Raw genomic sequence first — 12,330 nt, 5'->3', positions numbered from 1 at the left:
GGGATTTGAGGTTCCTGAGGGAGTTTTGGGGTTCCTTCAGGGAATTTTTGGCTTCTTTGAGGAGATTCTGGGGTCCCTCAGGGATTTTGAGGCTCCCTGACAGAATTTTGGGTTCCCTGAGAGAATTTTTGGGGTTCCTTAGGGAACTTTGGGGTTCCCTGAGGGATTTTGGGGTTCCTTAGGGAATTTTGGGGCTCCCTGAGGAATTTTGGAGTCCCTGAGGGGGATTTTTGCTCCCCCCCAATTTCTGAGACCTTTTGGGTTCCCCCTCCCCCCATTTTTTGGCGACCCCTCCCCCATTTTTTGGGGACCCCTCCCCCCATGGACCCCCCCCGCTGCCCCCTCCCCCCCCCCAGGAGCCCCAAAATCCCCGAAATTGGCCCCCAAAAACTTCCCCAGCGGGGCCGGACCCAGCTCAGGAACCGGCGCTACGCCGCCCTCAGGGAGCTGATCAAAGGTAAAGAAATAGAAATAGAAATGTCAATGTCAATGTAAATGTCCATCAACCCCACATTTCCCCCAAATTTCCCCCCTTTTTCCCCATTTTCCCCTCATTTTTCCCATTTTCCCCCCAAATTTCCCCGTTTTCCTCCTTTTTTCCCCCAATTTTCTTCCCTTCCCCCCGATTTTTCCCCATTTTCCTCCTTTTTTCCCCTCATTTCCCCCCAAATTTCCCATTATCCCCCAATTTATTCCCATTTTTCTCATTTTTCCCCATTTCCACCAATTTTATTCCCATTTTTCCCCATTTCCCCCTTTTTTTCCTCATTTTTCTCTCCATTTTTCCCCATTTCTCCCTCCATTTTCCCCCCAAATTTCTCCATTTCCCCCCCAAATCTCCCTAAATTCCCCCTTTCCCCCATAATTCCCCATTTCCCCCCAATTTTTCCCATTTTCCCCCCAATTTTCCTCCCAGATTTCCCCATTTTTCCTCTCAAATCTCCCTAAATTTCCCCATTTTCCTCCATTTCCCCCCAAATTTCCCCCCCAAATTCCCATTTTATCCCATTTTGCCCCAATTTTTCCCATTTCCCCCCCAATTTTCCCCACTTTCCCCCAGATTTTCCCTTTTTCCCTCCCAATTCTCCCCATTTCCTTCCCTTTTTTCCCTGTTTCCCTCCCAATTTTCCCCCCTCATTTCCCCCCAAAACTCCCCAATTCCCCCATTTTTTCCCCATAATTCCCATTTCCCCCCATTTTTCCCCATTTTTCCCCATTTTCCCCCAAAATTCCCATTTCCCCCCATTTTTCCCTATTTTCCCCCATTTTCCCCCCAAATTTTTCCCCATTTTCCCCAAATTTTCCCCATTTCCCCCCAATTTTCCCCACATCTCCCCCCAAAAATCCCCATTTTTTCCCTCATTTCCCCAATTTCTCCCCAAAACTCCCCAGTTTCCCCTTTTTCCCCCAAATTTCCCCTTTAAACCCAAATTTCCCCCATTTTATCCCAAATTTCCCCCCAAATTTTCCCTTTTTTCCCCCAAATTTCCCCCTCATTTCCCCCAAATTCCCCAGTTTTCTCCCCAAAATTCCCATTTTATCCCATTTTTTTCCCAATTTTCCCCCCCAATTCCCCCATTTCCCCCCCAAAATCCCCATTTTTGTCCAATTTCCCCCCAAATTTTCCCTTTTTTCCCCAAATTCCCCCCTAATTTCCCCCAAACTCCCTAAATTTCCCCTTTTTCCCCCAAATTTCCCCAATTTCCCCCCAGATTTCCCCTTTTTTCTCCAAATTCCCCCCCAAACTCCCCATTTTTCTCCCCAAAATTCCCAAATTTCCCCACTTTCCCCCCAATTTTCCCCCCAATTCCCCATCCCCCCCAAAATCTCCCTAAATTCCCCCATTTCCCCCCAAAATTCCCATTTCTCCCCAATTTTCCCCCAAATTCCCAATTTTCCCCCAAATTTCCCCCAAATTTCCCCCAAAATTCCCATTTTCCCCCGAATTTCCCCCATTTCCCCCATTTTTTTCCCATTTTCCCCCCAAATTTCCCCCAAATTTTCCCCTTTTTTTCCCCAAATTCCCCACTAATTCCCCCCCAAACTCCCCATTTTTTCTCCCCAAAATTCCCATTTCATCCCATTTTCCCCCGAAATTTTCCCCATTTCCCCCAAATTTCCCCTTTTTCCCCCCAATTTCCCCCCTTTCCCCCCCCAAATTTCCCCCCAATTTCCCCCTTTTTCCCCCAAATTTCCCATTTTCCCCCCAGATTTCCCCATTTTATCCCAAATTTCCCCTTTCCCCCCAAATTTCCCCCCATTTATCTCCAATTTCCCCCCAAATTTCCCCTTTTTTCCCCAAATTTCCCCCAAAAACTCCCCAAATTTCCCCTTTTTTCCCCCCAAATTTCCCCCCATTTCCTCCCAAATTTCCCCCAAATTTCCCCTTTTTTCCCCAAATTCCCCCCTCATTTCCCCCAAAACTCCCTAAATTTCCCCTTTTTCCCCCTAATTTCCCCCCTTTTTCCCCCAAATTCCCCCCAAATTCCCCCCAAACTCCCCATTTGTTCCCCCATTTTTCCCCCATTTTCCCCCCATTTTTCCCCATTTTCCCCCCCCAAACTCCCCATTTTTCCCCCCCAAAATTCCCATTTTTCCCCATTTTTCCCCCCCAATTTCCCCCTCATTTCCCCCCAAACTCCCCATTTTCCCCCCAAACCCCCCCCAATTCCCCCCAAATCCCCCCAAATTCCCCATTTTTCCCCCCAAACTCCCCCCCAATCCCCCCTAATTCCCCCCAAACTCCCCAATTTCCCCCAATTCCCCCCAATTTCCCCTCTTTTCCCCCCCGTTCCAGCGGGCGATTACTTCAGCGAGGAGCGGATGCGGCTCCGCGCCCCGGCGCTCTTCCAGCACTACATCGGCCGCTTCCGCCCTCCCTGCGGCCCCGAAACCGCCCGGATTCACCCCGAAACCGCCCGGATTCCCCCCAAAACCGCGCCGGGCAGCGGCCCCGAAATGGCCCGGATTGGCCCCGAAAATGGCCCGGATTGGCCCCAAAGCGGCGCCGGGCCGGCCGCGGGAGCCGCGGGAGCTGCGGGAGCCGCGGGAGCTGCGGGAGCTGCTGCTCCAGGCGCTGGACAGGGCCCAGGGTAACCGGCACTGGGGGAATTGGGGGAATTGGGGGGGGAATTTGGGGATTTGGGGGGGATTGGGGGGGGATTTTGGAGGGATTTTGGGGGGATTTGGGGTTTTTAGGGGGACTTCTGGGGTGATTTGGGGGGGATTTTTTGAGGGGAATTTGGGGGATTTGGGGGCAATTGGAGGGGATTTGGGGAGATTTGGAAGAATTTTGGGAGGATTTTCGAGGATTTGGGGGGATTTTGGGGGGGATTTGGGGTTTTGGGGGGACTTTTGGGGGGATTGGGGGGGGATTTTGGGAGGATTTGGGGGGATTTTGGAGGATTTTGGGGGGATTTGGGGGCATTTGGGGGGGATTTTGGGGGTATTTGGGGGGTTTTAGGGGATTTTTGGGAGGATTTTAGGGCATTTTGGGGGAATTGGGGGGATTTGGGGAGATTTTGGGGGGATTTCGGGGGGGATTTTGGTGGGATTTTGGGGGAATTTGGGGGGATTTGGGGGAATTTTTGGATTTTGGGGGTATTTGGGGGGATATTAGGGCATTTGGGAAGGATTTTGGGGGGATTTGGGGGGTTTTAGGGGATTTTTTGGGGGGGATTTTGGGGAGATTTGGGGAATTTGGGGGGATTTTGGGGGTTTGGGGGGTATTTGGGGGCATTTTGGGGGATTTCGGGGGGGTTTTGGGTGGGATTTTGGGGGGATTTGGGGGAATTTTGGGGGGATTTGGGGGGATATTAGGGCATTTGGGAAGGGATTTTGGGGGGATTTGGGGGGTTTTAGGGGATTTTTGGGGGGATTTGTGGAGATTTGGGGTATTTGGGGGGATTTTGGGGGGTTTTTAGGGATTTTTGGGGGGATTTTGGGGGGATTTCAGGAGATTTTGGGGGGATTTGGGGGAATTTTGGGAGGATTTTGGAGGATTTGGGGGGATTTTGGGGGGATTTGGGGGATTTGGGGGGGATTTGGAGGGTTTTTTTTTTGAAGGATTTGGGGTTTTTAGGGGACTTTTGGGGGGATTTTAGGGCATTTTGGGGGGTATTTGGGGGGAATTTTCGGGGGATTTGGGGGGATTTTGGGGAATTTGGGAGGGATTTTGGGGGATTTGGGGGAATTTGGGGGGATTTTGGAGATTTTGGGGGGATTTTGGGGATTTTGGAGGAATTTGGGGGATTTTGGGGGGATTTGGGTGAATTTTGGGGGAACTTGGGGGATTTTTGGGGGTTTTAGGGGACTTTTGGGGGGATTTTGGAGCATTTTGGGGAATTTGGGGTGATTTTGGGGGGATTTTGGGGCATTTTGGGGATTTTTGGGGGGATTTGGGGAATTTTGGGAGGATTTTGGAGGATTTGGGGGGGAATTTGGGGGGGACTTGGGTGGGGATTTACTGGGATTTTGGAATTTGAGGGATTTTGGGTGGGGAGTTTTTGGGATTTTGGGTTGATTTGTGGAATTTTGGAGGATTTGGGGGTGGGCATTTTTGGGATTTATTGGGATTTTGGGTTGATTTGGGGCATTTTGGGGGGGTTGGGTGGGGATTTATTGGGATTTTTTGGGGGATTTTTGGGGGATTTCAGGTGAGGATTTTTTGTATTTTCAGATTCTGGGTCGGTTTGTTTGGGATTTTGCCGGGCTTTGGGTGGGATTTTTGGGATTTGGGGATTGAAGGGCTTTTAGTGGGATTTCCCTGAGATTTTTGGGCCATTTTTGGCATTTTTGGGGGGGATTTTTCATTGCATTTTTTTCATTGTGTTTTGTTCTAATTTTCTCGAATTTCCTCCCCATTTTTTCCCATTTTCCCCTGATTTTCCCCCAATTTTTCCCCCATTTTTCCCTTTTTTTCCCCATTTTCTCCTGATTTTCCCCCAATTTCTTTCCCATTTTCTCCCAATTTCCACCCCAATTTTCTCCTGATTTTCCCCCAATTTTCTTCCAATTTTTCTTCTCATTTTTCCCATTTTTCCCATTTTCTTCTGATTTTCCCCCAATTTTTCTCCTAATTTTTTCCCATTTTTCCCCATTTTCTCCTGATTTTTCTCCAATTTTCTCCTGATTTCCCCCCCAACTCTTTCCCATTTTCTCCTGATTTCCCCCCATTTTTTCTCCCAATTCTCTTTCCCATTTTCTCCTGATTCTCCCCCAATTTTCTCCTGATTTTTCCCCCAATTTTCTTCCAATTTTTCTCCTCATTTTTTTCCCATTTTTTTCGTATTTTCTCCTGATTTTCCCCCCCATTTTTTCCCCATTTTTCCCCATTTTCTCCTGATTTTCCCCCATTTTTTTCTCCCCATTTTTTCCCATTTTCTCCTGATTTTCCCCCAATTTTTCTCCCCATTTTTTCCCATTTTCTCCTGATTTCCCCCCATTTTCTCCCCATTTTTTCCCATTTTCTCCCAATTTTCCCCCCATTTTTTCCCCATTTTTTCCCATTTTCTCCTGATTTCCCCCCCATTTTTTCCCCATTTTTTCCCATTTTCTCCTGATTTTCCCCCAATTTTTCTCCCCATTTTTTTTCCCATTTTCTCCCTGATTTTCCCCCCATTTTTTCCCCATTTTTTCCCATTTTCTCCTGATTTTCCCCCCAATTTTTCTCCCCATTTTTTTCCCATTTTCTCCTGATTTTCTCCACATTTTTCTCCCCATTTTTTCCCCCCATTTTTTTCCCATTTTCTCCTGATTTTCCCCCCAATTTTTCTCCCGATTTTCCCCCCATTTTTCTCCCCCATTTTTTCCCCCATTTTTTCCCATTTTCTCCTGATTTCCCCCCATTTTTCTCCCCTTTTTTTTCCCATTTTTCTCCTGATTTTTCCCCCCAATTTTTCTCCCCATTTTTATCCATTTTCTCCTGATTTCCCCCCATTTTTCCCCATTTTCCCCCATTTTTTCCCCCACTTTCCCCAATTTTTTCCCTTTTCCTCCCCATTCCCGAGGCCCCTTTGACTTTCCCCTTGTCTGTGCTGCTCCCTGCCCCAGCTGAGGACGAGGAGGAGGAGGAGGAGGAAGATGAGGAGGAAGATGAGGAGGAGGAGCAGCTCCCGGACGAGGCCGAGCGGGAGCTGCTGCTGCGCCGGGAGTTCACCTCCCGCATGCACCTGAGCTTCCTCGAGGGCCTGGATGGCGACTTCGACTACAGGTGAGCCCCAAAACCCCCAGAATTCACCCCCAAAACCCCGGCAGGAGGGTCAGAAGCAAAAAAACCCAAAAAAATCCGTCCAAAAATGGCCAAAATTGCCCAAAAATGACCAAAAATCCCTCAAAAGGTCAGAAATGGCCCCAAAAAGTCCCTCAGCAGGAACACCCAAAACTCCCTGAAATGACCCAAAATTCAACATTAAAATCTAAAAATATTCAAAATGTAAAAATCCCCAAAAAAAAACCGTTCAAAAATGGCCAAAATGGCCCAAAAATGACAAAAAAACCCCTCAAAAGTTCAGAAATGGCCCCAAAAAGTCCCTCAGGGACACCCAAAACTGCCTGAAATGACCCAAAAAACCCCAAAATTCAACAATGAAATCTAAAAATATTCCAAATATTTTAAAAATCCCCAAAGAAATCTGTTCAAAAATGGCCAAAATGGCCCAAAAATGACCAAAAACCCCTCAAAAGGTCAGAAATGGGCCCAAAAAGTCCCTCAGGGACACCCAAAACTCCCTGAAACGACCCAAAAAACCCCAAAATTCGACAATAAAATAGAAAATATTCCAAATATTTTAAAAATCCCAAAAAAATCTGTCCAAAAATGGCCAAAATTGCCCAAAAATGACCAAAAAACCCTCAAAAGGTCAGAAATGGCCCCAAAATGCCCCAAAAAGTCCCTCAGGAACACCCAAAACTCCCTGAAATGACCCAAAATTCGACATTAAAATCTAAAAATATTCAAAATGTAAAAATCCCCAAAAAAATCTGTTCAAAAATGGCCAAAATAGCCCAAAAATGACCAAAAAACCCCTCAAAAGGTCAGAAATGGCCCCAAAATGCCCCAAAAAGTCCCTCAGGAACACCCAAAACTGCCTGAAACGACCCAAAAAACCCCAAAATTCAACAATAAAATCGAAAATATTCCAAATATTTTAAAAATCCCCAAAAAAATCCGTTCAAAAATGGCCAAAATTGCCCAAAAATGACCAAAAAAAACCCTCAAAAGGTCAGAAATGGCCCCAAAATGCCCCAAAAAGTCTCTCAGGAACACCCAAAACTCCCTGAAATGACCCAAAAAAACCCAAAATTAAGAAATAAAAAATCCTTTAAAAAAATCTCTCCAAAAATTCTTAAAATTTCCCCCGAAATTCCCAAATTCCCAGATAATTCCAAAACACTTCAAAAAAACCCCAAAAATAATTTAAAAAATAAACCAAAAATCCTGAAAAAATGCCAAAAAATCACCAAAAAATCAGAAAAAAACCCCAAAAAATCTCCAAAATTTCTCCCAAAAATTAAAAAAAAAACCCAAAAAAATCCTAAAAAAAATTTTAAAAAAAAATTTTAAAAGCGACGAAAAATCACCAAAAAATCCCCCAAAAATCTCCAAAATTTCCCCCAAAAATTAAAAAAAAAAATCCAAGAAATCCTAAACAAAATCCTAAAAAATAATTTTAAAATAATTTTTATAAATCCCGAAAAATCCCCCCAAAAAATCCCCAAAAAATCTCCAAAATTTCCCCCAAAAATTAAAAAAAAAAATTTCCCAAAAAATCCAAAAGAGAATCCCCCAAAATTCCAAAAAAAATTTTAAAATAATTTTAAAAATCCCAAAAAATGCCAAAAAGACACCAAAAAATCTCTAAAAAATGGCAAAAAACCCCAAAAAATTCCCCCAAAATTCCCCCAAAAATTCCCAAAAAATCTCAAAATTTCCCTCAAAATTCTCCAAAAAAGAAATAAAAAATCCCCCAACAATTCCCAAAAAAATCAAAGAAAATTTTTTTAAATAATTTATAAAAAATCACGGAAAATCACCAAAAAAATCACAAAAAAACCCCCCAAAAAATGGTAAAAAAAACCCAAAAAATCCCCAAACATTCCCCAAAAATTTCCCAAAAATTCCCCAAATTTCCCCAAAATTTCCAGAAAAATCTCAGAAATTAAAAAAAAAATACAAAAAAGAATTTCCCAAAATTTTTAAAAAAAAAATTTCAAAATAATTTTAAAAATCTCCAAAAAATTGCCAAAAAATCACCAAAAAATGGCCAAAAATCCTTTTAAAAATCACCAAAAAAATCTCCAAAAATTCCCAAATTTCCTCCAAAATTCCCAGGAAATTTTAAAAAATTACAAAAAATTTTTTAAAAATCCCAAGATTAAAAAAAAATTAAAAACCCCAAAAAATCCTCAAAAAATGCCAAAAAGTCCCCAAAAAAACCCAAAAAATCCCCCCCAAAAATCCAAAAAAATTCCCCAAAATTTCCCCAAAAAATCCTAAAAATTCTGAAAAAATTCCCCCGAATACCAAAAAAATAATTTAAAAATAATTTTTAAAAATCCCCAAAAATGGCCAAAAGTCCTTTTAAACAATCACCAAATTTCCCCAATTTTCCCTAAAAATCCAAAATAAATCCCAAAAAATTTCCAAAAAATCCTAAAAAAAAAATTAATAATCATTTTTGAAATCAAAAAAATCCCCCAAAATTTCCCTGAAAAAAAATCTCCAAAATTAAAAAAAAATTCAAAATTATAATTTATAAAAATCTTCAAAAATCCCAAAAATCCCCAAAAAATGGCCATGAAATCCCTCCAAAATTCCCCAAAAAATCCTAATTTTTTTTTTTTTAAATCCTCCAAATTCAAAATAAAAAAATTTAAAAATCATTTTAAAATCTCTGAAAAATGCCCAAAAAATCCCCCAAAAATCACAAAAAATCCCTCCAGAATTCCCCAAAAAATCCTAAAAATTTTTTTTAAAAACCCTTCAAAATTCAAAACAAAAAAATTTAAAAATCATTTTTAAAAATCCCCAAAAATCCCAAAAAAATCCCAAGAAATGGCCATAAAATCCCTCCAAAATATCCTAAAAAATCCTAAAAAGCTTTTAAAAAATCCTCCAAAATTCAAACCAAAAAATTTAAAAATTATTTTTAAAAATCTCTGAAAAATCCCCAAAAAATCCCCAAAAATCCCCAAAAAATCACCAAAAATCCCCAAAAAATGGCCATAAAATCCCTCCGAAATTCCCCAAAAAATCATAATTTTTTTTTTAAAAACACTTCAAAATTCAAAACAAAAAATTTAAAAATCATTTTAAAATCTCTGAAAAATGCCAAAAAAATCCCCAAAAAATCACCAAAAATCCCCAAAAAATGGCCATAAAATCCCTCCAAATGTCCCCAAAAAATCCTAAATTTTTTTTTAAATCCTCCAAAATTCAAAATAAAAAAATTTAAAAATCATTTTTAAAATCTCTGAAAAATGCCAAAAAATCCCCAAAAAATCCCAAAAAAATCCCCAAAAAATCCCAAAAAAATCACCAAAATCCCCAAAAAATGGCCATAAAATCCCTCCAAAATTCCCCAAAAATCCTAAAAAACTTTTAAAAATCCTCCAAAATTCAAAACAAAAAAATTTAAAAATAATTTTTAAAATCTCTGAAAATTGCCAAAAAATCCCCCAAAAATCACCAAAAATCCCCAAAAAATCCCAAAAAAATCACCAAAAATCCCCCAAAAATGGCCATAAAATCCCTCCAAAATTCCCAAAAAATCCTAAAAAAATTTTTTTTAAATCCCTCCAAAATTCAAAATAAAAAAATTTGAAAATCATTTTTAAAATCTCTGAAATTGCCAAAAAAATCCCCAAAAAATCCCAAAAAAATCACCAAAAATCCCCAAAAAATTGCCATAAAATCACTCTAAAATTCCCCAAAAAAACCCTAAAAATACTTTTTAAAGATTCTCGAAAATTCAAAGCAAAAAAATTTAAAAATCATTTTTTAAACCTCTGAAAAATGCCAAAAAATCCCCCAAAAAATCCCCAAAAATGGCCATAAAATCTCCAAAAAAATTCCCCAAAAATTCCTAAAATTTTTTTTTTAAAAATCCTCCAAAATTCAAAATAAAAACTTTAAAATTAATTTTTAAAGTCTCCGAAAAATGCCAAAATATCCCCAAAAAATCACCAAAAAATCCCCAAAAATGGCCATAAAATCCAGCCAAAATTCCCAAAAAATTCTAAAAACATTTTTTTTAAATTCTCCAAAATTAAAAAAAAAAAATTAAAAATCATTTTTAAAATCTCTGAAAAATGCCAAAAAAATCCCCAAAAAATCCCCAAAAATCCCAAAAAAAATCCCAAAAATTCCCAAAAAATGGCCATAAAATCCCTTCAAAATTCCCTAAAAAATCATAAAAAAACTTTATAAAAATCCTCCAAAATTCAAAATATAAAAATTTCAAAATCATTTTTAAAAGTCTCTGAAAAAGATCAAAGAAAACCAAAAAAATCCCCCAAAAATGGCCATAAAATCTCTCCAAAACTCCCCAAAAAATCCTATAAAAATTTTTAAAAATCCTCCAAAATTCAAAATAAAAAAATTTCAAAATCGTTTTTAAATCTCCGAAAAATGCCCAAAAATCCTCAAAAAATCCCTCCAAAATTCCCAAAAAAGTTCTAAATTTTTTTTTTAAATCCTCCATAATTCAAACCAAAAAATTTAAAAATTTTTTTTTTAAATCTCTGAAAAATCCCCAAAAAATCCCCAAAAAATCACAAAAAATCCCCAAAAAATCCCCAAAAAATCCAACAAAAATCACAAAAAATCCCCAAAAAATCACAAAAAATCCCCAAAAAATCCCAAAAAAATCACAAAAATTCCCCAAAAAATCACAAAAAAAAAAACCCCAAAAATTCCCCAAAAATCCCCCCAAATCCCCCGCCCAGCTGGGACTGTTCCGGAAGGTTCCGTGTGCAGCCAGGTGGACGGGAACTCGGACCTGGACGCTCTGGATCTGCTCTCCCAGGACCTGGAGGATCAGTACTTCGACCAGGAGGAGCCCGGCCCTGCCCCGCCCCTGCTCTAGGCACCAAAACCCCCCAAATTCACCCCAAAACCCCCCAAATTCACCCCAAAAATCCCCCAAATTCACCCCAGAAATCCCCCAAATTCACCCCAAAATCCCCCCCAAATCACCCCAAAACCCCCCCCAAATTCACCCCAAAAATCCCCAAATTCACCCCAAAATCCCCCCCAAATTCACCCCAAAACCCCCCCAAATTCCCCCAACATCCCCCCCAAATTCACCCCAAATTCACCCCCAAATCACCCCAAAATCCCCCCCAAATTCACCCCAAAATCCCCCCCAAATTCACCCCAAATCACCCCAAAAACCCCCCCAAAATCCCCCCCCAAATTCACCCCAAAATCCCCCCCAAATTCACCCCCAAATCACCCCAAAATCCCCAAATTCACCCCAAAATTCACCCCAAAAATCCCTCCCAAAATCCCCCAAATTTCATACAACCCCAAAATCCCCCAAATTCACCCCAAAATCCCCAAATTCACCCCAAATTCACCCCAAAAATCCCCAAATTCACCCCAAAATCTCCCAAATTCACCCCAAAAATCCCCCAAATTCACCCCCAAATTCACCCCAAAATCCCCAAAATTCTCCCCAAAATCCCCCAAATTCACCCCAACATCCCCCCCAAATTTACCCCAAAAATCCCCCAAATTCACCCCAAATCCCCCCCAAAATCTCCAGAAATCCCCCAAAATTACCCCAAAAATTCCCAAAAAATCCTCCCTGAAATTCCCAAAAATCACCCAAAAATCCCCAAAAAATCACCCAAAATCCCTCAACAAATCCCTCCAAAAATCCCCCCAAAATTCCCCCAAAATTTCCTAAAAAAAACCCAAAAATACCCAAAAAAATCCCTCAAAAAAATCCCTCAAAAATTCCTAATAAATCCCAAAAAATTCCCCACAAAATTCCAAAAAATCCCCTCAAAATTCCCCCCAAAATTCCCAAATTCCCCCAAAAATTCCTAAAAAATCCAAAAAAATTCCCAAAAAATCCCCCCAAAAAATCCCTCAAAAATTCCTAAAAAATCCCAAAAAATTCCCCAAAAATCCCCCCAAAATTTAAAACAAAAAAACCAAAATTCCCCCAAAAATCTCAAAAAATCCCCCCAAAATTACCCCAAAATTCCCAAAAAATCCTCCCCAAAATTCCCAAAAAATACCCCAAAATTCCTCCCAAGATTCCCAAAAATTCCCCCCAAAAATCCCCCAAAATCCCACAAAATTCCCCTCAAAATTTCCCA

The 12,330-nt window shown here is 40.6% G+C and overlaps 1 protein-coding gene across 1 annotated transcript; it reads left to right on the top strand.

Annotated features, from left to right (window-relative positions):
• Positions 1–340: 340 nt before the first annotated feature.
• Positions 341–11,196, top strand: CCDC97 (coiled-coil domain containing 97). Its single transcript, XM_059837591.1, has 4 exons — positions 341–457; positions 2,798–3,092; positions 6,052–6,211; positions 10,979–11,196. The coding sequence occupies exons 2-4, from the start codon at positions 2,981–2,983 to the stop codon at positions 11,085–11,087; spliced, it is 381 nt and encodes a 126-aa protein (XP_059693574.1). The 5' UTR covers positions 341–457; positions 2,798–2,980; the 3' UTR covers positions 11,088–11,196.
• The last annotated feature ends 1,134 nt before the right edge of the window (positions 11,197–12,330 follow it).

This window comes from Haemorhous mexicanus, unplaced genomic scaffold (assembly GCF_027477595.1).
Source record: "Haemorhous mexicanus isolate bHaeMex1 unplaced genomic scaffold, bHaeMex1.pri scaffold_180_ctg1, whole genome shotgun sequence".
In the NCBI taxonomy this organism is placed as follows: domain Eukaryota; kingdom Metazoa; phylum Chordata; class Aves; order Passeriformes; family Fringillidae; genus Haemorhous; species Haemorhous mexicanus.
This window is presented reverse-complemented; position numbering and strand designations above follow the sequence as displayed.